The 27157-nt window shown below is 39.0% G+C and overlaps 1 protein-coding gene across 6 annotated transcripts in view; it reads left to right on the forward strand.

The window, feature by feature from the left end:
- C7H2orf76 (chromosome 7 C2orf76 homolog) overlaps nucleotides 1–14460 on the forward strand; it is a 112626-nt gene extending 98166 nt beyond the window's left edge. For 4 of the 6 annotated variants that reach the window (XM_037001045.2, XM_037001046.2, XM_017680167.3 and 1 more), the window contains 3 exons: nucleotides 798–835; nucleotides 6711–6792; nucleotides 14259–14460. In XM_037001045.2, coding sequence (XP_036856940.1) covers nucleotides 798–835; nucleotides 6711–6792; nucleotides 14259–14335 — 197 coding nt within the window. In that variant the 3' untranslated portion in view covers nucleotides 14336–14460. Of the gene's footprint in view, nucleotides 1–797; nucleotides 836–6710; nucleotides 6793–7795; nucleotides 7970–12993; nucleotides 13093–14258 lie in introns of those variants that run through there. The other 2 variants (XR_005056687.2, XM_073241332.1) reach the window with 2 other exon arrangements.
- The last annotated feature ends 12697 nt before the right edge of the window (nucleotides 14461–27157 follow it).

Raw genomic sequence — 27157 nt, forward strand, 5'->3', positions numbered from 1 at the left:
TAATACATTAATTAAATGATTAAATAAAACCAAGTGAGCAGTCGAAACTTTGAATTTAAACTTGTTGAATGCTAAGTCTATTATATAATTAATAGTGATTGTGGCAGAGTTAGAATATTACAGAATGTGGAGAAATGACATATTGGAAAAGCTGTGTGTAGCCTGACTTCAGGATAAACAGATTAAGGAGTGAAGGAGGGATACAATAAAGCAGATTAGATGGTGTGAGCCTGTGCAGTGTTTGAATACTGGAAGGCAGATTGTGGTATTCTTTGGCATTAGCAGCCTTTTTCAGATTATCAGTGGTCTTTGATAGTGTTTGAATTCTGAGAGTGATAAACTCATAGTATAATCATTTGACTTGTCACTGTATCTACTGTGAGAGATTAGTAGGTTTTCTTGAACTGTTTTTGTGAATTTCTGTCTTCATTTAAGATATTAAAAAACATTATTTGCTAATCCTAGTCTTTAGCAGCTCCCCAAACCAGATACAGTAGTATGGTTCACCTGTCTCCTATTCTAAGGGAAAATGTGCTGAGCTGACTTCAGGTTATAGCACAAACATAGTTGTGTGTGTCAGAGACAAGGCTTTAAGATATCTTTATACAGTGTTCTTTAATTTTGATAATATGTGAAAGTAATTATTCTTTTATTGTGTACTTTATTATTAAGGCAAGGACTTAAATTTCACAGCTTATTTAATTTTAAATGAAAATTTCATTTATTTCATTTTTAATAATTTGAAATGAAGTTTTAGAGTGATTGTTGTAAAAAGACAACTTGTTTTTTTCTTTCAGATAAACTAAAGATTATTCATCGAGCACATAAATCAAAGGTTTGTCTCATATGTGTGGTATCTGACACATAGCAACTAATCAGTGTTGGTTGACTTAGTGAAAAAAATGATTCAACACGTACTTCTAAAATATTTTCTATTATAATAGCATTTTTTATTTTGTAAATATCCTTTCTACAGCCTTACTTTTCCATTAAAAACAAAGCAAAACAAAAAAACTGTAAGTCATATCCATGTTAGCAGTAGGTCCTTTGAAAAAATGTATTAACTAGAAAAAAAGCATACATGGTACAGTTGACTCTGGAACAACAGAGGTTTGAACTGTGTGGGTCCACTTACATGTAGATTTCTTTTAAGAAATATAATGGAAAATTTTTTGGAGATTTGCAGCCATTTGAAAAAACATTTTCTTTTCTCTAGTTTCTTTTATTATAAGAACACAGTGTATAATACATATACAAAATATGTGTTAATTGACTGTTTATGTTATTGGTAAGGTTTCTGGTTAACAATAGGCTATTATTAGTAGTTGAGATTTTGGGGAGTCAAAAAATTATTTGTGGATTTTTGACTGCATGGCGGGGGGTCAAGGCCCTAACTGTTATGTTATTCAAGAGACCACAATATATCAAGCAAATTTTTAAAATAAAAAAGCATAAAACTTGGTAAATTCATGTTTCATGCAAAGGAAGCCCTTGTTATCTGGCACTCCAGTCTCTTTGATTTTCTTAGTTCTGTATCAGAAGAAAAGAGCCAAAAGCAGATACAAATAATTTGCTGTTTCTAACTTGACTCTTTCTGTATGTAAGGCCCAGGACAGTGGCTCTTGGGAATAAACCTCCTATTTCTACAGAGGGCATGACCTGCAATCCTAACTTTGTTTTATCTGCCCCAAAGAGAACTGTTTAGGTATGTGTTTATTGTGTTTACATTTCTGTTTTCTTACTTTTTTAGAGTAATGTTTATATGAAGCCACAACCAAAGGTTTTTTTCTCATACAGACAGACTAGCATGATCTTTTTTCTTGAATCTCCATGACCTTGAAGTGACTATATATTAAAGCAATAATCTTACGCCATTACACAAATGGAGTACTACCTGCTTTAGGATAAGGGACCCTATCTTACTCTTCATGTCTCTAATACCTAATCCAATGCCTCATTCATATGAATGTTTCTATAAAAACTTTTGAATTAAGAATTTATGAATTTGCTTAATTTCATTCTTTTCTAGTCATAGATGCCTTTCATAAGCTCAATCGGCTTTCAAATAAATGTATACCAGAGATCACAAAGAAAATGGCATGAAGATATATCTGTTGACTATGAGTTAGTGACGTAAATTTTTATTTTGCCCTGTAGCTTAAAACAACACACATCTACTCTGTTATAGTTTTGGAGGCCAGAAGTCCAAAGTCATTTTCACTGGGCTAAAAGCAAGGTGTTGGCAGGGCTATTTTTTTCCAGTAACTTTTTTTTATACCAAGGGTTATAGATACAAATTTGATAATATTCATTGTCAATGCTTTAAAATTGAGTGCTCACATGTGGCTGGGGCTGTGGTTTGGAGTCTGTACTTGGTATGGATATTAGAATGTCTCTCTACTGTATCTGGCCTCAGATGCTTCCATTTTCTCTCCTCTGAGCCAGGAGTATTTCTTACTTTGTCCCTAAAATGTGGAGAATAGGAAACTTGGTCTTATTGTAGAGGGGGAAAAAAGATATAATATAAAGTAAAGTTAAAGCAACATACTCTTTGAAACTGATGTTAAATAATGTGTCATGTCATTTTTTTATTCAGTGTTGCATTTTTACATTGCTGGGCTTGTTTATATGTACATGTTTTCTAAAAGGAATAATTAGCAAGTTATTCCTTTATCCTAGTGAAGACCTAGTTGCTAATATTCAAATTATCAATATCATGACATTTTAAAAAATCAGGAAGTTTTCCTCTGTAGTTGGAAATGTATTAGAACTGTTTCTTTTCTCTATTTTTTATTAAACTATCATTAATATACAATCTTATGTTCATTTCAAATATACCACACAGTGGTTCAATAGTTACCCATAATATTAAATCCTCACTACCTCTAGTGTGGTTACTACCTGTCAGCATAGTAAGGTGTTACAGAATCATTAACTGTTCTCCATGCTGTACTACCATCCCTGTGACCAACTTATATTGTGATTGCGAATTATTGTGCCCTAGAAGTGTTTATTATATTTAAAATGCATGTTACATCCTGGCACATTAGAATTGTAAAATAAGGGCTTATCTTTCCAGTTGTTATATAAAGTATTTATTTAAAGAGGGACTCCCAAAACAAATTAACTCACTTAGCATTTTTCTGGAATCTGGCTTTATAAACTTTCATCTAAACTGTAACAATTCTAGTTATGTACGTACTATATATCTTCGAGATGGTTCTTTGAGTTTCCTCTTCAACTTTTATAAGGAAAGGGGTCATTATATTTTTATGGATACAGTCTTAAAGCTTCAGATAAACTTTACCCACCTGTCCTCATTTTTGCTTTATCTGACTCCCCATCTGCAGGGCCTGCAGACATCCCTTGCCCAGCCTGTTAGTTTTCCAAACCAGCAGTATTTTATCTCCTTCCTCAGCCAAAGGAGAGACTTCCAAATAACTCCTGTATCATAGTGAATTTGTCCCAAAAGGTATTTTTCCCATTTCCCCTATTTTCTAGGTTTAGAGATTTGCTTAATTATAATTACCAGGTGTCCACAGAAATTTCTTCCCATCACAATAGAAGGCTGTCTGGATATCTTTCCACCAGAGCCTTCCATTTGGACTATGAGCTCAGTGTTTATTGAATGAATGAATGAATAGTATAGTGCAAATAATTACTGGAACATGATTTATGGTTAATAAGAAAATGTATATGTGTGTGTGCTATGGATTATATTCACTAGGCTATTTATAAAGTCAGAATAATTCCTACTAAAAACATTAGGAATAAAAACTCTTAATTTATATTTTGTATTTTGTAAGTTTGGAAACAAGATAACTATATGTGTTCAGAACTTATGAAAGGAAGAAGTCATGCCCTGGAATAAACTTTATAAGAAATGTGTAAGATATTTTAGAAGAAAACTTTGAAATGCAAGTGAGGGTGTTCATTTGTTCAGAGTCACTGAACTGAACTCTTAAGATCTGTGCATTTTACATATGTGGAATTCTACCTCAATTTAACAAAAAAGTAAAACATGCCAAGGATCCAAGTAAGACTTAAATGGAAATGCTTAGGATATTTTGGATGGGATGCAACAGCATGAAAATGTCAGTTTTCTCTTAATTTACAAATTTAATGCCACTCAAATAAAATACTAACAGTTATGTACATATATAAACTAAAGCTGATTATAAAATTACTATGCAAAAAATAAATGATGAAGACTAGTAGGAAGAAGGAAAGAAATGAGCATGACTAGCTCTAGCCGAATTTATCTAAATTATAAAATGATAGCAATGAAAACAGTGTGGTACTGTCACATGAACTGTTAGTTCAGTGGCAGAGAATTTTAAGTCCAAAAATAGACCCAAATGTATTTGGGAATTTAGTGCATAGTAAATATGACATTCAAATCTATGGAGAAAATATGAAGGATTCAATAAATGTTATTAGAACAATTGGGTAGACATCTAGGAAACAGTTTTAAGTTGAATCCATATCCTTTCTTTATGCCAAAATAAATACCCATTGGGTTAATGACTTAAATATGAAAATAAAACCCATAGATAAGGGTAGAGATGAAACAGATTGAGGATCATTTGTTCAAGCCAGGTGATAGGTACATAGAGGGTTCTTTATATTATTCTATATATATTTGAAATTTTCCATTAAATTTTTAAAATTTAATAAAAATATTTGAAGAAAACATGAAATTTTAAAAGTGATCTTAGAGTGAAGGTCTTTATGATAGGAAACAGAAAAATTAATGATAGAAAACCATTAAAAATGGAAACATTTTACTTTTAATTTGTTCAACATTCAGTACTTTCTATTAAAAACACTCTAAGAAAATTCAAGGAACAAATGAAATCTGGGGGAAATTTTTCTAACTTATATACAGAAAAGACCTAATTTTCTTAGTATATAATGATATTCTACAAATCCATTAAAAAATTATCCTACAAGTCCATTAAAAAGTAATATTCATGACTTTACTCAAAATAAATACAAATTAAGACTACACTTAATCTACATCTATTAGGTTGGCAAAGATCAGAAGGTATTGAAAATACATGTTGGTGAGGTTGTGGGGAACAGGTTCTCTCAGTGATTGGTGGCATTAGTGTAAATTGATACCACTTCTCTGGAGAGTAATTTGGCAATATCTGTTGCAATAAAAATTGCATATATTCCCTGGCCCAACAATTCTATGAATTTATCTTACAGATAAAATTGATATGTATACAAAATAATATATGTACAAGGATATTCATTGCAGGATTGTTTATGGTAGTAAGAGATTGGAAACAACCTAAATGTCCATCAATAGGGGCGGAGACAGAGAGAGAGAGAGGGACAGAGAGAGTGTGTGTGTGTGTGTGTGTGTGTATGTATGTGTGTATCCCTTTAATGGAATACTCAGTAGCCTTGATAAATTATGGGGCAGCTTGTATACTGATTTTGAATTATTTAAAACTATATTTTATGAGCAAAAATAAGGTGTTAAAACATTATTTATTTGGGTGAAAAAGTTTACATGCACATCTCTACCTGCATTTTATATATACAGAGATGATCTCTGGAAGGATATGCAGGAATTGGTACAAATTCTCTGGAGGAGATCTAGGTAGATAGTGGATAGGGGTTGGAAGGAGACTTATTTTTCATTCTCTATCCATATGTACTTGAAGAATTTTGCAATCATGAGTATATATTACCTATTCTAAAATGATTTCTTTAATGAAGTTTTATCTCACCTTTTAATCTGTGTGCTCTGGAATGAATAAAATTGTGAACCATGTTGTATAGCTTCTGGGCCTTCTATTTTGACTGCTGTGTGGCCTTTCTGCTGACTGTCCCTCTCAGCCATATTCTAGAGATAAAACCCAATGCTGAACAGTTGCATTCTGGTTGGCAAGTGGTACTGCCTGCACAGCTGCTGGTCACCTCTGTGTGCTATGTAGGCGCAGGTATCAACCCTCAATTTTCTCCTATATTTATAATGTTTAACTGAATTTGTAAATATCTTTAGAGAGAAAACTCATCTACTTCTACCCCCAAATCAGATAGAAAATGTTCCATTTAATATGATATGGGGTCAAGTGTTTATTAGCTAGGGCAAGGTTTTTAGATATGTGGACTTTACATCAAAGTAAATTTGCTTCTCTCAGAAGTCAGACTGGTCAGAGCTTAAACAGTTCCATGACTAATCAGCCATGTACTTTGGGCCTGTGTCTTAGCCTCTGATTCCTCCTGGAGTTCTGAGATGAGACAACTGTAATAAATCAGCAGCAGCTGACAGAGAGTGCCTGCCATGTGATGGACATCATGCTGAGGGTTTTATGGGCTCTATTCATTCCATCCTCACTGTAAGGTGGTAGAGAAGATGCATTCTTTTCTTTTCCCCTTTTCTTCCAGATGAGAAAACTGAGTCTAAGGAGGCTATATAGTTTGTTGAAAGCACACATCTGGTCATTGGTGGACCCTGAATTTTAACCCAGATCAAGCTCCAAAGTACCATTGTATAGCGCTGTCTCCCCAGTGCTTTACAGTGTGCATGCTTAGTAGGCATGCACTGATTACTTCTCCCCTTACAACACTGGGAGTAGAATGTGACTTAGATTATTGCTATGACCCAAAGGAGCAGTACTGTCTTTGAGAAATCTTACCAAACATGAAACACATAGTCGTACTGCTAAAATGCAGGTTTTCTTTCTTTCTAGACAAATGAACTCGTGTTGAGTTTGGAAGATGATGACAGACTACTCTTGAAAGAAGACAGCACTCTGAAAGCAGCTGGAATTGGTGAGAAAGAGTCCTTAGATAGTGCTGGAGGGGGCACTCACTTCCCAGGCCTGTATGGTGATGGCTGGCTGATTATATTTGGATAACTCACCACAAAGTAAATGCTACCCTCAGTGCTCTTTACATTGCCTGGTAATTATTCAGCAAAGGAGGAAAAGAATGATGTACATTCAGTTCATTTGACTGAGGGCAGTAGCTATCTGCTTTCCAAGTGTTCAGAATGCAAATAGTTCTTCTCAGAAGGTATGCTCAGAATTATGCTGAAGGTTATTTTAAGTGATTGACAGGTTATCACTTCATAACCTACTTACTCTTATCAGCATCATTTGAACTGATGGTTTGAGAGAAATGGAGCTGGTAGATATAATGTGGGATAATGAAGTGAGATGTTGTTTGGTAACAAGCAGTCTGGTTTCCGACAGTCATCCAGGTCACTCGGGCCGACCACGTCATGGAATTCCAAATAGGAGCCTTGTGTGTGCAGCTGAAAAATTGCCTGATTTAGCTTTTCAGCCTGGAGTATGAATGTAGTTCTATTTGAAAGAAATGCTGTGTGACAATTTTGTGACCATTAGATGTCACTCTTATTCTGTGTATAGACACCTAAAGGTTATCTGGCGGTAGGAGTGAAGATTTTAAGAGAGATGTGAGCAGTCAAAGAGGTTATGCCTCTGACATAGTTCTGTGCCCAGTGATTCTAATGAAACAGCACATATCCCACTTAGTTTATAATTATTTACAGGTACTGGTTAATAGAATTCCTGTCAAAAAAATTCTAAGTTCACTTTTGAATTACACATGTGGCTAAAGAAAGTTCCTGATGTATCTCCCAATTTAAATAAGGTTTTTAAATAACATCTAATTAAATCTTAACACTTGTTTCTGCATATGTCTACACTATTTGCTAGATTTAGTGTCTTTCCATATTATGGAGAGACATATATAAGATTGGTTGCTATTATTTGAAAAATAATTTTTATTTTGGCATTTATTTCTTCAAAAGCTGTTGCATTATTATAGCAGGTGGCAACTGTGTTACTGAGGCATGTGGCACTTAGACACAAGCTCTGCTTGTTGTTAAAGCATAAAGCTGTAATGAATATAACAGACTGGTATTGATGAAGGAATTGACAGCTCCTTGGAAAAGACCAGAGACTCCAAAAAGAAACTGAGAAATGTAAGATTTTATAATATGATAAAATTTTGATATATCAAGTAAGTGGGGGAAAGAATGAATTAGCCAGAAAAATGATATTGGGCCCATTGCCAAAGCATTTAGGAAAATAAAATTTAAATCCTTATCTCAAACTTTATTCCAAAATAAATTCTAGATCTATTAAATGTCATAATGTTAAGAAAAACTTATGAAAAATGAAGTGTAGCTCCATAGTTTTATAATCCTGGTGGGGGGCAAAGAACTCTCTAAGCATGACCTTGAAGGAAGAGCCGTAAAGAGGAGAAGTGATAGATTGACCACATAAAGACTAAAATATGTAAACAGAGTTGAAGGAGAAGCAATAAACAATGAAAAAATATTTGCATCTATGGTAAATAAAAAGTTATTTGTCTGACTTTATATAAAGAGCTCTTGTAGTCAGTATGAGAAAGACAAACAAGAAATTCTGATAGGAATAGCTAACATGTGCAAAATGGTTCAGTCCTATTAGTAATGAGAAAAATGCACATGAAAATAGATTGATGTAGTATACTAACCTAGTGGTTAAGAATTAGAGACCAGAGCTGAAGTGCTTGTGTTCACAACCTGATTCTGCCAGTTACTGTGGGTGACCTTGGACAAACAGTGACTATAAGACTAGTGGACATAGGACAAGTAGTAATATCCAAGCCAGTGTTGGGATATTACTCTTGTACTACTCTTGGGAGAGTTTATTACTTCTAACTTTCTATAGGTGAGTTTGACCAATAAGATTTTCTGAAAGCTTTCCATCTTAGCTGTTACCAAGCCAACAGGAGTGCCCTCAAGCTCTGTGAGGTCGGTATACACATTGAAGAGGTGGCCGGGTTCTCTCTCTCCTTCTTTTTGTGAATTACTGATGTAGAGCTTTGTTTTTTGGATGGACATAGAATATATTTTGTGATACCATTAAAATGCATATATTTACACATCTGTATGTGTCTGAAGAAAAACATCATACACCAAAATTATAAAAATGGTTTCTCTAGGTGGTGGTATGGCCAGCAATTTCTTTTCCATATTGTCTAGTTACTCTTGTAATTTAAAATTTTTTCTACAGTTTACATGCATTAGTTGTAAATTGAGGAGCCACTTTTAAAAAATAACCCCTGAAGTTGGAGAAAATTGATTTGAATGAAGGCTCTGCCTTAAATTGCTTTGTGACCTTCTTTAAGCCATTTAGTCTCTCTGAGCTTCTATTTTGATTTCTGTAAGACAAAACAAATAATTAAATCTGTTGCAGAGTTTGAGTAAAAGAATGTGTGTGAAACCATCTGGAACAATACATGTAAAAGGCCCTCAAAATACTTATTTGGAAACCAGTTTAGAGAAGGCAATTAGCAAATGTTTTGAATTTAATAAATAATGAGTTGGTTTAACTGTCATTAATTTCAGACTTACATACTGAATCAATTATAAAAGTGAGACTCACATCCATCTTTTTGTCATCCCTGTTTTAAGGCCCAGGATCTTTGATCAGCAGCAGAGCCTTTTCATAAGTTCTCCGCCAGTTTCATGATATTACCAGAGCTGACTACCCTCCTGCCCTGGCAAGCCCACAGCCCTGGCCAAGGGCAGCTTCATTCCCTGCTGGGAGTGATTTCCTTTCCTGCCTGTTGCTTTTCGTTCCCTAGAGCAGCGTTGCTGTGCTCCGGAGCACAAGCCAGTCATGCACAGGGAAGCACGTGTTAGTCCCTGGAGAGCAACACAAAATCCTAAGTGGGAGTAGAGTTGTAAAAATGATACTTGAAGTGTGTGATTTTTCTAGGGAATTCTCTCTCCCTTGGCTGTGTCTGGTTAGGTTTCTAAGAGGTTTAAGAGAAAAATTCTAAGTCATCATTCTCTCCCTTTTTACCACTTGATCTTGCTGTAGACTTGTTACTGCTATCCCAGCCAGTTGCCATGGAAATAATGCCAGTGTAACAAATTTATCATTATGACTTTTCTGCACAATTTATGAAAGAAAGTAAAGGCTGTGAGGGGGGGAAAAATTGGGGGAACAAACTTGTTTGAAGATTTCTTTTCTCACAGAGAAATTCTCTGGTTCCTACTCTGGTCTTTTATCTGCATTGCAGATCCCAATTGTATATTCTGTTCCTGATATCAGGGGAAGTTTTTGCTTTTGCACTTAGAGCTAAAATACATAAGTAAAAAGGTTTGCCTTATGGAAGGAAGCAGAAAGCTTTCCCTAGAAATTCCTTTGTAATTCAAAGATTTTTTTACCTTGTTATTAACAATTGTAGTTTTATGGACTAATCCCCTGAGTGATAAATTTGCATGTTAAGTATTTTGTGGGTGCTTTTTTACCTCTCTTCATTTTGTTACATTCTACTACTATTATCATTTGAATTATCTTTGGTTTAGGAAAGAAATTATGGCAGGGTAACTCTTCTAAAGCTAGTTGTGTTTTATTGGGAATATTTGTGTTTTATTGAAACAAGATACAGTGGGCCAAACCGTGCTTATCTCAGGGAAGAGTGCATGTCAAGCCAGATCCTATAATGATTCCAAAACTCCCTTGTGGTTTTCATTTTGTTTGTACTCCTGTTGTCTACCCACTGCCGGAACCTTGCCTTTGTGCCTAGCACCTTTGGTTATCTCTGATGTACAGCACTATTGCAGCATTCTTTCACTCCCACTTTTTTTTATCAGGATCATATTTGATCATGTTTGTGTTTCCTTAAGGCTTGGATCCCTCTCCCATTCTTTCTTGGGTAGTAGTTTCTTAGGGCATACATGCTTTCCTCCTTAGACATCCTGTTCTTCATGTTAACATCAAAGGACCTATAGTCTGTTATTGGGTAAAGCAGGTGGTGGGCTCAGGGAATTTGGATTCCAGAGCAAGCTGTCAGAAGGAACCTCCCATGATTGTTCCTCCCTTTTTACCCTCGCCTCGCCACTGTGCAATCACAGGCATGTGTCCAGGTCTGATTTATTTTACTCTTTGCTTTCTTCAAACTGTAGTTTGAGATCTTCTCTGGCAGCTGATCTAAAACAGATGCTTGAAGTAAATATGAAATGAAAAGCATAGTGATTGGGACCTCCTCTCCAGACTGCGGACCTTCTTCCCTGAAAACTTAGAAATATAACTGTGCTATGAGCCCAGTTTTGAATGATTTGTAGATTAGGATTTTGTGACACCTGGAAAGACAGGATGTATTCCTGGGCCAAGAGAGAGGGTGAAACTATATCCTTTTGGTCTCAAATTGCTGCAGATACATTGCAAATATATGGCCCTGACTATATATTTTTTTCACTAATAATCTGCAGTTATTACCACATTACTGCAGCCCCATTACAGCCTGTCCTGACGGTTATCTGTACTACAAAGTCAGTGCATGTGTCTCATCTCTTTTCCAGACAACAGTTGCTATGCCTTCTACTACTTTGGGCCAACTAATATGAGGTTAGGGACTTAGAAATTGTGCAATAAGCCCTCACCCAATGGTGAGTTTACTTAAACTGAAGAGTTTAAGTATGTTGCATTTAATTTTCCTTAAGAATTTACATTTAAAACTGGCTTTCTTATATTTTTTTACTTAAGGTCATTATTATTATTTTCCTGCTAAAGGTATATGTGTGTGTCTGATTTGTTTGGAAGCATTACAGAGTTTTTAATTGCATATCTAAAATTTGAATGTCGTAGCTTGTGTCTGTTACATTAACCTTGAAAGTCAGTATTAAGATGATCCACAAATATTTTTGGAGGGTTCTTTGTTGGTTTCATTTGGTAGTAAAACAAAGGGATAAACTGACAATGCACTTACTGGATTTTAGATTTTAGATTCATTTCAGATTCACATGCCAAGGCACTCTGCACCTGAGCACACTGCCCCTGCAGCACATTTAATTTAAAATCAGGTGCCCTAGGGGATTGGCACACGGGAGACTTCTTGAGGGTTCTTCTGGAGCAATTTTAAGTAGAATTTGGGAAACAAGAATTTAAGTGATAATGGTGGAAAGGATGATTTTATAGAGGTCTTGAAAATCTTCTATAATTCACTTTCGGTTTTTACTTTAATTGGCAAGTATATTTGCAGTATGATACGTGAAGTCATTCTCTCAACATTTTCAACAGATTTTACTGATTTAAAAAAACATCATATTCTATATCTGTTTGAGGGCCACATTACTAAAGTTTAAAATCCGTTTTATGTCTTTTGAATAATCAGAATAATTAACTTTTAGTTTGTGTGTTGTTTCCTAGTTTGTTGAGGGTGAAAAATGTCTTCAATCTGGAGTATTTGGATTTAACACATTGCCAGTCTAGTTTCCTGAAAAAATGCATTCAGCTGAAAACAAAATCTGTACCTTAGATGGTTTCATTTTGGGCTTGTGTTATGAGAGATGGCATGAATACTTTAAATAAACAGTGGGTTGATCTGTAAGTTACTTAGACACAAGAGAACCAATGTCAAAACAAAAATGCTTTGTCAGTCCTTTATTTACACTAGCTTATTCTGAACCTCTTAGTACTGTACTGAAGAGCTGTACCATGTATTAGTTTCTCAAAAGGGGTACAGCTAAGTGTCAACTGCAGCACGTGAAAATTGTAATTACAGTTAGCGTGTATTGAGTGCAGAGCTGTGTAGGCAAAGCACTATGTAAAATTCTGTGTGTAAACAGCACATTGCAGGTAAAACCTTGCTTTGCGATGATTAGGGCAGGGTGCTTTTGCTCATTCTCCATTAGAAGGATAATTTGAATCACTGGCAAATTATATAGGTCTACTTGGGGCTTGCTTCTTTTTAAAAGAGGAAATGCTGGGAGCTTTTCATATAAAGGATAGACCTCAAAATATCTTCCCCCTCAATACTGAAAGTTTTGAAGTTCCCTTTTCACCATTTTACTGATTCCAAATGTGGAGCCTCTTAGCCATTTTTTCACAGGCTATTTTCTTGTAATATTTAATGTCACATGAAGTTCCTGTTTGCGCAGAATGCATTTGTTTAGAGCCCTTCCTCATTGATTCCCAGTTTCTCTCTACTTTCTCACCCCTATCCCAGGCTCACTGTGACAAGAGTTTGCAATCTGAGTTTCATCAAGATTAATCTTCATTTAATCTTGAAGATGTAGTAGGACTGGAATGAGGATCTGAGACCATGGTGATTTTTTTCTTCTTTCTGTATTTTCTGTAATGAGCACAGGTAACTTAAGATTGAGAAACATTGAATTTGATACTCTTAAAACCAGCAAAACATTTTAAATGAAATGTCATGCTAAGTTCTTTAATTTCATTCTTTTGTGATAAATTCTAATGAGGTAGTGACAGTTGTAAACTAAGAGGATGGTGATAATCCTTGGCATCCTTCCTTATTATCCTATTTATTTGGCTTGAAGAGTTTTACTTGTCAGTTTTTAGAGGATATGTTAATTGAGTGATCAGTATTCATTACAAATAATCTTGCCTGTTTTGTTGTCAAGATTCTGAAGGCCCTTTTGCTCTTTCTGTAAAAGCTAAGCAGACTGTATTAACTTCTGGTTTAATTTAAAAAGCGAATGTGGAACTTGTTGGCGCATCACCTTAAAGAATTGCATGTTTAATAATTGGAAGGCTTTCCATCAGATTTGTCTCCAGTCTGAATTAATAATGTTGCTGATTTATTGTTTTGGAAGACAGAGTCCTTGACCTGCTAGGTTGAAAGAATTGTGACTGCTCAGAACCTTTCTGGGTCCTTTAGCTGTGCCATATCCCCTGTGAATAATTAGAGGTATTTGAAGGTATTGCGGTAGAAGCCAATTTGTGTCTTTCACTTTGCATATTGTTGAAGCCTCATGAATTAATCATAAGCAGACAAAAAAATTAACTTCTTCAGACACATATTTTGATGGGTCATGAGGGAGAATGTAAAGTGATCTGTAGAGTATTCTACTGATCCTCTAAGTATTAAATTATTATACCTACAGGCTAATTTCAGAGAGGAAAAAAAGAGTTTTTCCTCCTCCTTGAGTAACTGAGCAGCAAATTTGAAAAAATAAAGGTTTGTTATTTTCCAGGACTGTGAAGAGAACTGTAAATGAAAACTGTATGATTTCCTGAAAACCAGATTCATGTGTTAATTCTTGTTTTTAATTTTTTTTACTTTTAAGTAACTTGAATTCTTGATTCTGATAACTACAACTTAGACTTCTAGTTGATTTAGTGTAATGTGAAAAACAACTTACACTTCTCATTTTAGGCTTCTAAAGCACTTAATATGGATTTCTGTACTTCTTTAAAATCTAGTTTCACTTTAATTTTTTTTCCATTTTCTGTTTTTCTATTTTTCAGCCAATGAAACTGAAATTGCATTCTTCTGTGAAGAAGATTATAGGAACTACAAAGCTAATCCCATTTCATCCTGGTGAAAACCTCACGGGGGCTTCCTTTTTGTATACCTGCATTAAGCTCTTTATTCCACTAGTGAGTTTTGAAATTGGCAAATAAATGTAAAAAGTGAATACCCGGCTCTGCTATTGGAGCTAAAATCTGAGGTGTTTTCTCTCTCTGCAGATTTTATTTTCTCCTTCTGTCTTGTAGTAAAATAATGTATTTATGAGAAAACCATTTGATTTTTTGGGTAGTGAAGGAGATAGTTATTTAAAAATCAGCATGGAATATTGATTCCTTAGTCATAATTCGTTTTCCTGAAATTAGGGGTTATTTTGATGACTTGCATAGTAAGTTCTTTAAAAAGATGATAAGACTGAAATCATTCTGCTTATTTTGTATTTTTCCCATAGTTTCTAATTTTAGCCACTGTTACCATCCTTGTCTAGCAGAGATTGTAAGAGTCTCTTATCAGTGCCATCTTTTCACTCACGGTGATGCACACCAGCATACATGAAATTGTATATTATGCATTTGAGGGAGGTTTTCTGATGTAAGAGCGTTTCTTTTCTTCTTTTCGTATTTCAGCCTACACAAACAACATTGCTGAAATATTTTTTTCTGAGCTTGTTTCATGAGCAAGCTATAATAGAACCAAACTCATTTATTTGGAGAGAGAAGGCAGCAGGAGTTTTGCTCTTTTGGAAGAAAATTGTTCATTGAGAACAAGTCTAAGTCATGGAAGATATATTCTTTCACAATAATATAATATTTCTGTTCCTGATAATGGCTGAGGTGTAGTGGTTTCAAAGGGGCCTCTCAGCCAGCACGTATCTAATCAGAACTCCTACAAAGTCTAGTTGGCTTTAGAATTACTCCATGAACCTTTAAAATTTATAGTCAGGAAAACTGGTGTCATTTAGGGAGAGGTTAACTTAAGAAAACCTCTTCTTTTTTAAAAATCAACTTTGAAAGTCTGGTTAACATAATCAGAAGATGCTTTGTTGAAAGATTTAATAGAGCTTTACTTAAAACAAATTTTACTTATTTTTTATTCATTGTGTCATCCATTAAAGTGCTGAATGGACAGATGACTTAGGCTTCTGGGGGTATTAATAGAAAATAAGACAGTTTTTGCCTCAGTGAGTGGGGAAAGATATATAAGCAAGTGATGTAAATATAATAGCACTGAAAATTATGGAAACATTGATGATGGGGTAGTTAATTTTCTGTGGGATTTTTATTTTAAAAGAAGTACAGTTGAGCTTTGTCTGAAAAGATTGAATAGGAATTTTTGCTTGGTAGAAATAGGGGAAGGCTTTTAGGAAGAGGGAACAGCATACAAAAAGGCAAATAATTGTGAAAGAGCTTGTGGTTTGCGATAGAAAGGACAAATGTCAGGGTGCTGGAGTGTAAAGCACTTGAAATAGAGTGTAGGAAGGTAAGGCCAGAAAGTAGGTTGAGCTGGGCCTTATAAGGCATGCTAAGGAGTTGTAACTTTATCTAGTGGGTAATTGGGAGCCATGGAAGGGTTTAAACAGATAGATCAAGTGACTAGATTTGTATTTTAGAGCCTAAGTTTTAGTGGCAGTGTTCAGATGGTAGAAGGACTAGAAGATGATTCTCATAGACAGGTGAAGGCTGGAAGGCCTGATGAGGGCCCAACAGGCGAGGAAAGGAGAGGAGACATTCTGGAGATAACCATTTGGTCATGCAGGAGATGGCCGTCATTGTGCTAGGAACTTTACATATAGTATCTCACTTAATTCTTACCACAGCTCTTCAGTTGTGATAGTATCATATCTATTTATAGATGAGGAATCAGGGCTCAGAGAGGTAAAGTAATTTACCCAAGGCAACACAGGAATGTCCACTGGATTGGAGCCTGATCTGCCTTAAAATCCTGACCTTGGCCAATCCATCCTGTGGTCTCCCACTAGATGTATGAGGTAGAGTGACCAGTAGAATCTTTGGGACTTGGTGAATGGCTGGGTGTGGAAGGGATAGAAGAACGTAAGTATAGGCATGGAGAGAGACTTCAGTGATTCTTGCTGTAATGTGTAACTGGGTTGATAGTGTCAGCATTAACTCAAATAGGGAATTTAGTAAGTAAAACAGGTTAAAGCATATTCCATTTGTTCATTTTGCCAAACATTCAGTTTTCACATGTTTTTCTTTTTTACTCATATCTCTACCTGTATATATTTTCACAAATAATGCAAAAACATATACATAATCCTTTGTCTTGGTGTGTATTTATTTTTCTTATTAGGAAGTTACATTGAGGCTTTTTTATAACTTATAAATGCAGATGTAAAAATAAAAAATAGAAATTATGACAAACAAGGGCTTTTACCAGGAACAAAAGATTGGTTCAAAACTATAGATGCCAAAAAATTATTTGATGATATGCAACCCCATGCACGAATAAAAACTAAGACTAGAACAGAATGCCCTTAACTTGATGAAGGCCCCCCACCCCCCAACAGAAAACCTACTTAGTGGAGAAGTGTTTTAAGCAAACTCATTAGATATGAACAAAGCAAGGTTGACCACTATTACTAGTATTACTCAGAATTGTTCTGCAGGTGTTACTGTAGTCAGTACATTAGAAAAGTAATAATAATCACAGATACTACAAAGAAGGAGACAAAACATTCATTTGCAGACAATATGATTATAAGAAAATCAACTGACAAGTTACGAGAACTAATAAGAGACTTCAGTAGTGTTTGACAATGAACCTAAAATGAAATATGGACAAAACCTATAATGTGACTGGAGGATGTAAAAGCCCTAGGAAAGATTATATATATATATATATATTCATATATGGAAACTTTGGTATAGTAAACATGTAGATTTATACCTAATCTGTAATGTAGTACAGCCTCAGTCAAAATCCCAAAAGATTTATATTGAATTTGACAAACTGATTTTAAGATTCTTTGGCAAAGCAAATGTACAAGGATAATGAAGATCAATCTGGAAAAACAAAAATGAGGGAGGGTTGCCTACCAGATGTAAAAGTAAGTTTTGAAGCTATTTTTGAACTTGTAATTGAAGCTTTAGTAATTATAACAGCTTGGTAGTGATTCAGGAATAGACAAAAAAATATCAATGAAATAGAGTACAGAAACTGACTAATATATATGGAAACTTAGTATATAATAAAGGTAGTATTCCTTACTGGTGGAAAAAAGGATAGTTAGAACATGGCTAGGCATTGCAAAAATGATTGAGGGCACTACTTTCTACCATTCACAACATTTCAGATGGATTAAATAATTAAACATGAAAAATAAGATGAATAACTTATTAGAAAAAATATGGAGTGTAAGTATGACCTTTGGGTAGAGAAGGCCTTCTTAAAACACAAAATGCAAATGCTGTAGTTTGTTAAGTTTGATGTAGCTGTATGAAAAACTAGATTTCCCCCCAAAAAATCACAAATGTTGAAAGACAAGTAAGGACTGGTAGAAACTATTTAGAAAGTGGACAAAGGATTAGTTTATAGAATATATGAATACTCATACAAGTCAATGTGAAAAGAACAAATATGCAACAGGAAAATGGACACATTTTATAAATTTCATAAAAGGAAATACATATGGCTTATGAACATGTGAAAAGATGCACATTGTTTTTTAAGGAAATTCAAATTAAAACAACAGGGTACCATTTTAGTTCGTCAGGTTCGCAAAAAGTCAAGGGTTTGGTAGTAAGTACTGGCAGTGATGTGTGCCTATACTGCCAATGGGAATATAAACTCATGTACAGTCACTTAGGCAAGCAATTTGGTGTGGTAACTACTAAAATAACAAATATGCAAATACTATTGACCCCGCAGTTCCACTTCTTAGAATCTGTCCCAAAGAAACTGTCTCATGTCTGTAGGAGGTGGCATTTATAAGGGAATTCACTATAGTATTATTTTTAATAGAAAAACACTGTAAACAACCTAAGTGATGTCAACAGGAGAGTAGCTAAATAAGCTCTGGTATATTTATATTCTGGGTTACTAGTTAATCTAAAACAATGAAGTACTTCCATATTATTTGCTGACATGGGATGATCTTTGAGACACCTTGATGGATGATTTGCAGAGGGATTTACAAACTGTGATATCATTTGTTTAAAAACAATATGATATTTATAATGTGTATATATATATGTATATGTGTGTATATGAATATACACATTGTATACACATATATGCATATACACAGAAGAGTATGCACCAAATTTGTAACACTGATTACCTCTGGGGAGAGAGGAATAGAAGAATTTGGAGGTGAAGATTTCAAAAAGCTTTATCTGTGATGTTTAACTTTACAAGGAAGAGGTATTGTGTTAAGAATTAATAAAAATTAATACATGTATGAAAACAGGAAAAAATCTATCAGGCAGTTGTCATCAACATTTTGGTATATTCCACCTGGGTTATTTTTTCTAAGTATATTTTTTAATGTTTCTGATCTCTCTGGTATGTTTTCAGTTACACAAGTAGTACTTATTAAAAACAACCAACTCTAAGGTACAAGAGCAAAAATCCCCTTCTTCAACGGTCACTCCTTTGCATTCCTGGATGTTCATACTTTCAGAGTTCTTTTTTTTTCTGCACATGTCATTATTTGAACATGCCTTTGAAGCATTATCATTTGATGTATTTTAAAACATTATAATTCTCTTTAATATGGTTGGGAATCCTCATTTTTCTTTTGAATCCTCACTATGTGCTAGACACTTCTTGTGTTTTATATATTATCTTATTTAAGTCCTTAAGTTAGATAGAACTTTGAGTGCCCCCATCTGTGAAATGGAGAAGAATATGCCCACCTCCCAGAGTCTGGGGCTGCGACATTGCCCACAGAGCACGTAGTAGGCAGGGCCTAGTGGAAAGTAAGTGCTCATTAAGTGTCTTACCATGCTTAATATGAGCAGTTCAGCAGTGTCCATATGAACCTCATTTTGGAGCCAGGAACCCTGATGCTCTTAGATATTGAGCCACTTCCCCAAGGCCTAAAGTCTAATAAGTCAAACAAGACAGTGGGTCTTGGGTCTCTGCAGGCCTGGTGAGTACTCATCTCCTGCTGAACCCACAGCATAAAATTCATGGCCACTCTCGACCTTTCACTCTGCATTTCCAGCATTTATGGGAGGGGAGGACACGGTGGAACTTTTATCATTTCTTTCAATCAAAGGAGATATATTTATTCAGTGAATCAGACCTGAGACCACTTTCCTGGCCCCAAATGTGCATTTTTGGTTATAATACTAACATTGACTTTGGATAATGGCCTTTGGAGACTCATTTTGTGATCATTAGTCAGTGAAAGGATCATATAATATGTAATGATTTAAAAGAGATGTACAGGATGTGTGTCATGCTGCTTGACAATGTGATTTTTCAGAGAGCAATGGCCCTGCTCTATTCTATGCTTCTGGCATTTCACCTTAGTATTCAGTAAATAATGTCATTCATAGGCAGTGAGATTTAAGAAGGAGAAAATCCATTTCAGGTCTCAGATGATGTCACACAACTCTTGAGATAAGGGAAGGCAAGCCGTTTGGGGAATGCTGCAGAGTGACTCAGACTTTTGGTTTTAGCCTTGTTCCTGATAAGTCCAATCAATATATAGGAAAAACTGTCACCACCAAGAACAATCTTCCTGTGATCAGTTGAAGCAGTGACCAGAGTATTCTGAAGGTTTGGATTCTTTAACCAGGACGAAGGCAAGAAAGTGGTGAGGATGAGGGCCATGATGGCTTCTTGCCTTCCGTTTCTCACTTGGTGCGAAATGACAGAAAGATCAAGAGCTGTCATCTTCCATCCTTTCCGTGTTAAATTCTGTTTAGCAAAATCCAAAACTCATTTAATGTCCTGATCATTGCCCTTCCTCCTCCCTGTAACGCCCAGTTGTGTGCCTTACACCATCAGGCTATACACCGCCTGTCTCCCCACCCGTCATTGCAGATGCCTGCACGCCTCTGTGCCGCAGCCCCTCGTTCCTTGATGACTTTAGCTCCTGGCTCACTGTTACTCTTTCCAGTCCCACTCCTGTCAACATCCAGTATAGACAAGCCTTCCAGTACCACGGGGCCTCTCAGTCCTTGACTAGCCCAACTGCAGTGTCCTTACCATCTACTGTCTTCTCTGTCTCAGCCACTATGCCTACAATAACCCCTCAGCCACAGCCATCAGTGCCACACCCTAGCCCACAACACCATCTGATTATCGTGCCCCCCATTCTCCAACCACTGCCTCCTGTCTTTGTGTTTCTCTTCCTTTGGTGCCCCCTCCAGCAGCTCTTCAACCTTGCCAGACCTCAGTCCGTGGACCCTACCATCTTGTCACCGTCTCTCCCCCAACCTAACAGGTTCTCTGGTCCTCACTTATCACTGCTTTGTACAGACCCTCACTTTGTTTACCACCCCTGCCACCCCAGCCCTCCCACATCCAGCCTCAATTGCACTCTCTGCCTTCTCCACACCTGCCCTGGAATAGTGTGGCACATGGCTGGATAAAAGAGGGTTGGCCCACAGAGCTTAAGTTCAGGCCTGCTGAGCTCCCGTGAGCTCCTGCACCGCCCTGCAGGCCTGTGCATGCCTAGTTCCTTCCCGCTGCCAGGTTCCCCGAGGCCCCGGTCCTAACCCCTCTCCTCACTGAGATGCTCTCCTTGCTTCCCTGGGAGGCTAGTGGCCATGAAAAGTGTGCAGAAGCTCCACCCCGTGGCCCCCTCTTGTGAGGCTGGTGAACTAGGCGTGCCCCTCCCACCGTCTCTCGAGGACCCGTGAGCTACACAGCACTGCCCCCTCTCATGGGCATCTTCACCCCGACCCTCTCCAGACCACCCCCACCAGCTCATCAACATGCTGCCACGTGTCCCATCCTGAACCTCCCATTTTCCCCTTACAGCAAAATTCCTTCACAGACTTACCTACACCCTCTTTCCCCTACTGTTTCTCCTCTCATTTTCTTTGGAACTTCTCTCCAGTGGGCTTCTGGCCTCCTGGCTCTACTGATACAGCTCTGGCCAGAGTCACCAATGGTTTTCCTGTTGCGAAAGGAGTATGTTTCTCTGTCTTCAAATTACTGACAACCTATCAGAAGCATCCGACGCTGAGAGCCAGTTGGCACCCTCCTTGCAACACTTTCCTCAGCTGGCTGCGCAGTGCAGCCCTTCAGCCTCATTCCCTCTGCTGCTCCTTCTTCATCTCCTTGACCTTTCAGCGTTGGAATGCCTGGGGCTTTGTCCTCTGATTTCTCTAATTACATCAACTCCCTTGATGACCTGCATCTCGTGACTTTAACAACTAGATGCTACAGATTCTCATTTTATACCACAGCCCAGACCTCTTCCATGAATCCCACACTTGTACATCCAACTGGCTACTGTACATCTCCATGAAGGTGGCTAACAGGTTATCAACTAACAGATATTTCAGATTTAACATGTCAAAAATTGAGCTGCTGAGCTTCTTTCCAAACCTTGTCTCTCCCCTAGTCTTTCCCAATTCATCAAAGGAAAGAATGCTAGCTGTCCATTTGTTCAGGCCAAGCAGTTGGAGTAATTTCTCCATTTCCTCTCATCCCCCACATCCATCAGCCAGTCCTGTTTGCTCCACCTTCAAAGTATATTCAGTGTCCAGCCTTGTCTCATTGTTTTCCCAGCCATCACTTGGTCAAAGGCACCATCATCCCTCCCCTGCACTCTGGAGTAGCCTTCTAACTAGGCTCCCCGCTCCTGCTCCTATCCCACTACAATTTTCCACATAGTAGTCAGTGATTCTTCTAGAACATAAGTCAAATCCTGTCATGCTTCACCTTAAAATCTTCAGTCCGAGAAAATACCAATTTCCTGCTGAGGCTTACCAGGTCCTAGGTGATCAGCCCCTACTATCCTATGACTTCATCTAGCATCTCCTCTCACTCTGCGTAGCTGCTTTGGCCTTGGTTCTCTTCATGGTGCATGCCAGGCACATGCCTCAGGGCCTTTGTGCCTGCTCTTCCCTCTGCTTGCAATGCCTTTTCCCCCAGTTATTTTTGTGGGTTATCCCCTCATTTCTGTGAAGTGTCTGCTCTAAAGACTTCCCTACTCCCCTTATATAAAATAGAAAATGCCTGTCCTTCTAACTCTACTTTGAAAAAACCTTTCTGGTCTGTCTCCTGGTATTAGAATGTCCCCAGTATATAGAATAGTCCCTGATACTTAATAGGCTAGCATAAATATTTCTTGAATGAGTTTGTCTTTGAATTTTAAAGCAAAACTTTACAGATTCTTCAAGTTCATATAGCAAAGTAGACTCATGTAGACTTGATAAACTCTAGAAAATTCTGTGGTTGAAGAATTGTCATTCAGATTTATATACTGGTATAGACTGTTCTGGAGTAATTGAGCTGAATGGGTATGTGTTTCAAATGGAACTGAGGAAATGAGATTTAAAACCTTGTTTCTAGGTTTTCTTTATTGGTCTGAGTCTGCTTGCTGTACATCATGCAGCTGCTGGTTCTTTTCTGCAGTGCAGTTCCTACATATGCCTGGAGGCAATCCGCGTCCTATGTAGGGGGCCTTTTTACCAGCTGGAAATAATGCTGTAGTGGTTATTCACAATAGGCTAGGTAAGTGCCCTAGATTCTCATTTGTTTCTGTTTGAAATGTCCCTGGAAAGCTGAGCAGGAAACGGAACAATGGATTCTACAACTGTACAAATTACAGCAGGATTTTTTTTCCCACTTGCCTTAAAGCAAAGTTGCTTGTTTTAAAAGTCACCTAGAAGTGAACTTGTGGTGACATTTAAAATTATACAAATTGAAAGAGGTAAGTGGTGCCTTTTGCATATATTGGAATTATTTATCTTTCAGTGTTTGGTTTAGGCAAGCATTGGTTTTTCAGTCAGGCAGCCCTGGGTTGTAAGGTTGCAGGCATTGTGGCTAGCCTGGAGGTGTGACCTGGGGCAAACTGCTCAGCCTATCTGCATCTCAGTTCCTTCCCCTCTCAAATGGGGATAATAATGCTGACTTCACAGAACTGCTCTGAGGTTGTGGTAAGATGACCTACCTTGGTGCCTAGTACACACATACTCTTTTGGGGAGAACTGTCACATTGCAATTTCATGAAAAAGACTGTTCATCGCAGACGGAAAAAATTTAACTAGAATGAGAGGTTATCCCACATCAAACATTGGGCAATAGAGCCAGGCCTTTCCCTACAAATCCAGTATTTCCTAGTACTTGCTGATTCTTTCTCCTGGACCTGTCAGCCCCAACACCACTACCAAGCAAAATTCCTGGGACCTGGGGAAGGACTCATTTGTCATGTTCCAAGAATCCTCCCCTGCCCGGAATTCTCCTTCCTTAGGAGCCCTGCCCTTGGGTAACCTTAGCACATTACCTGTCTGCTGTTTCTTGTGCATGTTCTCATTCTGTAAAGGAGGGCAGAGGGCTTCAAGAGTCAGGAAAAAGAACTAATAACATTTAACCTAACTGCCTAAAGCATGGGCCACCCAATTTTGAATAAACAACCCGAGGCTAAGCTTAGAAATGCGCCTGCTTTAAGTTAGATAACTAGAAGTGGGCAACAGCCTGGGGGCGTGATCCATGATAAGTCACATAGACATGCTTGGGTAAGCAAGAGATAACAATTGAAGCGGTCAGGCAACTGGAGTGTTCCCTAAAAGGTTACAATATAGAATGTGTTTTAAAATTATTGGTTGTAGAAATGCGTGGGCTTCGGTGTAACGGCTGTGAAAATCCTATATAAGCAATACCTAAAGTTGCCTGGAGGTCGGCAGCTTGGACTCGGCCTGCCTGTCAGGGGAGGTGCTGTCGACCCCAGCTTGCTGGCTGAATAAAGACTTTGCCTGTACTTACATCTCCATGCCTGTGTGCTTTGTTCTCTCGGGAAAACCCTGAGTTCCTGGACCCTAACATTTGGGGGCTTGTCCGGGATCCGTGCAGCTTCCCTGAGAACAAAGGACGGCTGGAGGCAAGGTCTAATTGTCCGGACGGGGCAGTGCAATTCGAGGGTCGCCCCCTCGTATCTGCATAAATCCATTATAAAGTGGGAGTCGCCATCCCGTGTATGGTCTCGGGTTAGTGACCCCGAGTGAGAGAGTCCGGGTTGGTAGTCCCAGCCCCCAGGTTAGCGACCCTGGGTGAAGCCCAGGTAACCAATCCTGGCCCTAAGGTCCGAGTGACTCGGCCTTAGGAAGGCAAGTCTGATCGGCAGAAAACTGGCGCCCGAGGAGGAAAAGATTGAGCTCGTCACCCTGTGGCGGTCCGAGTGGATGCCTTTCGGGAGAATAACGAGAGTTTTTGAGGATCCTGAAAGTGGTGAGTGTGGTGCGCACCAGAGTAAGAGAAGGACCGGTCCGAACGAGTGTGATCAGATGTGGTGTGTGTGCTTGGTGTTTATTTTACTGTGTTTTGGTTTCGGTTTATATTTTTTTGTGCGCTTCTTATTTTAAGTTTCCTTGTTCTAAGGCTCTCCTGCTCTCTCCGTTCCTCCTTTCTGCCACTACATCATTCCCCACGGGCACGGGTTGGGCAATTAAGAGCCATTAGGGCGCCCACCGCTAGAAGACTCCCGTGACAGGATAAGGGGGTCACAGCCGCGAATCCCAGATAAATTCGCGTACCCGCAGAAGGAAAACTGTGCAACGACAGGCACCCGTTCAGAAGCACATATAACAGTCATCTTGTTTGAAGTGGCATCTTCATCCTTCGCCTTTGTCTCCCTCATATCCTTTTTCTTCTTCTTTTTCACTATGGGTCAGGCTCAGGCTACTCCTAAGAGTCTGATCCTTTCCCATTTCCCGGAGGTCAAGAAACAGGCCTTAAATATGAGCCTTGGCATCAAGAAGGGTAAGCTTGACACCTTTTGCTCAGTCGAGTGGCCTTCCTTTGGAGTAGGCTGGACGACCCAGAGATCTCTTTCCCTGGACCTTATCGGCAAAGTCAAAGCCATTATCTCCCGACCAGGCCCTGAGGGCCACCCTGACCAACCCCCCCATTATCTTGGTCTGGGAAAATCTAGCTGAAAATTCTCCATCCTGGCTGAGGCCCTTTTTAGTGGGGAAACCTCATACTGACCCCCTAAAGACCTCCGTCCCAGTTGCTCAGGAAAAATTAGAGCCCTCTGATTGCAGGGCCAGAAATCCTGTGCGCCCGAGTGCGCCGCCTGTCCTCCCCGACAGTTCTCTCTACCCCCTTCTGCCGATTGAGCAGCCACCCCCGTATGCGGAGGAGGGGGGTGAAGCTGCCGGGAGGATAGAAAATGAGGCTGGGGAACCCAGTGGGAACCAGGCGGCCACAGCTTCCCCAGACTCTTCAGCAGAGGGAGGCAAGAGGCCGGAAAGAGCTTCCCCACACTCCCCCGCCCTGGCCCCACACTGGACGCCAGGTAGAACAGGAGGAATGAAATTAAGGCCTCAGGGGGCCAGGGAACAAGAAGGGGAAGCTCCCTCCTCCACCTCAGAAGGAGCAGTGCCGGTTCTGCCTGTGCACGCCATCGGTACAGGCATCGCTCAACAATATCAATACTGGCCCTTTTCATCTAGTGACCTCTATAATTGGAGGACTCAGAACCCTCCCTTCTCAGAGGACCCCAAGTGTCTTATAGGTCTAGTGGAGTCCATTATGTTTACCCATCATCCCACATGGGACGACTGCCAGCAATTGCTCCGCACTCTCTTCACAACGGAAGAGCAAGAGCGTATCCTCAATGAGGCCAGGAGAGATGTCCTCGGAGAGAATGGAAGACCCACTATCCTCCAGCCCATCATCGACGAGGCGTTCTCACTTACGCGCCCGGATTGGGACTTCGGGACTGCAGAAGGTAGGGAGCGTCTCCGGGTCTACCGCCAGACTCTGATGACCAGTCTCCGGGCAGCCGCCAGATGGCCCACTAACCTGGCTAAGGTAAAAACTATTGTTCAGGGGGAAATGGAAAGCCCAGCCGCGTATCTGGAAAGGCAGTACACCCCCATAAACCCAGAAGCAGAGGAACACAGATCAACTGTAGTCCTCTCATTCATCAACCAGGCAGCCCCCGATATCCGGAGAAAACTCCACAAGTGGGAGGACCTGGGGGAGATCTCTATTAGAGAGCTGCTGCAGCAGGCAGAGAAGATCTTCAATGCTAGGGAAACTCCGTAAGATAGAGAAGAAAGGCTGAGGAAAGAGAAATGGGTAATATAGGAGAAAAATAGGAAGGAAGACAGAATTTCAGAAGATGGAAAACAAGAGGCAGAGGGAAGAGATGGCCAGGATATTCCTGGCCAGGGTGAAGGAGGGCCCTAGGCCACCTCGAGGAACAGGACCCCGCCAATCCCGACTAGGACAAGATCAATGCGCCCTGTGCAAGAGATATGGACATTGGAAGAGGGAGTGCCCCCAAAGGAGGGAACAAGGAGGAGGGAACCCTGTTAAAACCCTGCACCTAGGAGAGGAGGATTGATGGGGATGGGGCTTGGCACCCCTCCCCGAGTCCTGGGTAACCCTGTGCGTGGAGGGGACTCCCATTGGGTTCATGGTAGACACTGGAGCCCAATATTCAGTTCTCAACCAGGCCCACGGTCCCCTGAACCCAAGACGCACAAGTATAGTCCAGGAGTGACAGGGTCCAAGAAATCTGCCTGGACCACTAGCAGAAAAGTGGACCTAGGAAGGCATCAGGTCTCTCACTCATTTCTGGTCGTACCTGAGAGCCCCGCACCGCTGTTAGGTAGAGACTGACTAACCAAGGTTGGGGCGTGCATTCATTTTAAACCAGAAGAGATAAAAATCATGGACAAAGAAGGGCAGCCCCTACAACCGGCGCATGTGTTAACTCTGTCCCTGGCTGATGAACATCGTC

The sequence above is a fragment of the Manis javanica genome, chromosome 7 (assembly GCF_040802235.1).
Source record: "Manis javanica isolate MJ-LG chromosome 7, MJ_LKY, whole genome shotgun sequence".
Taxonomy (NCBI): Eukaryota; Metazoa; Chordata; class Mammalia; order Pholidota; family Manidae; genus Manis; species Manis javanica.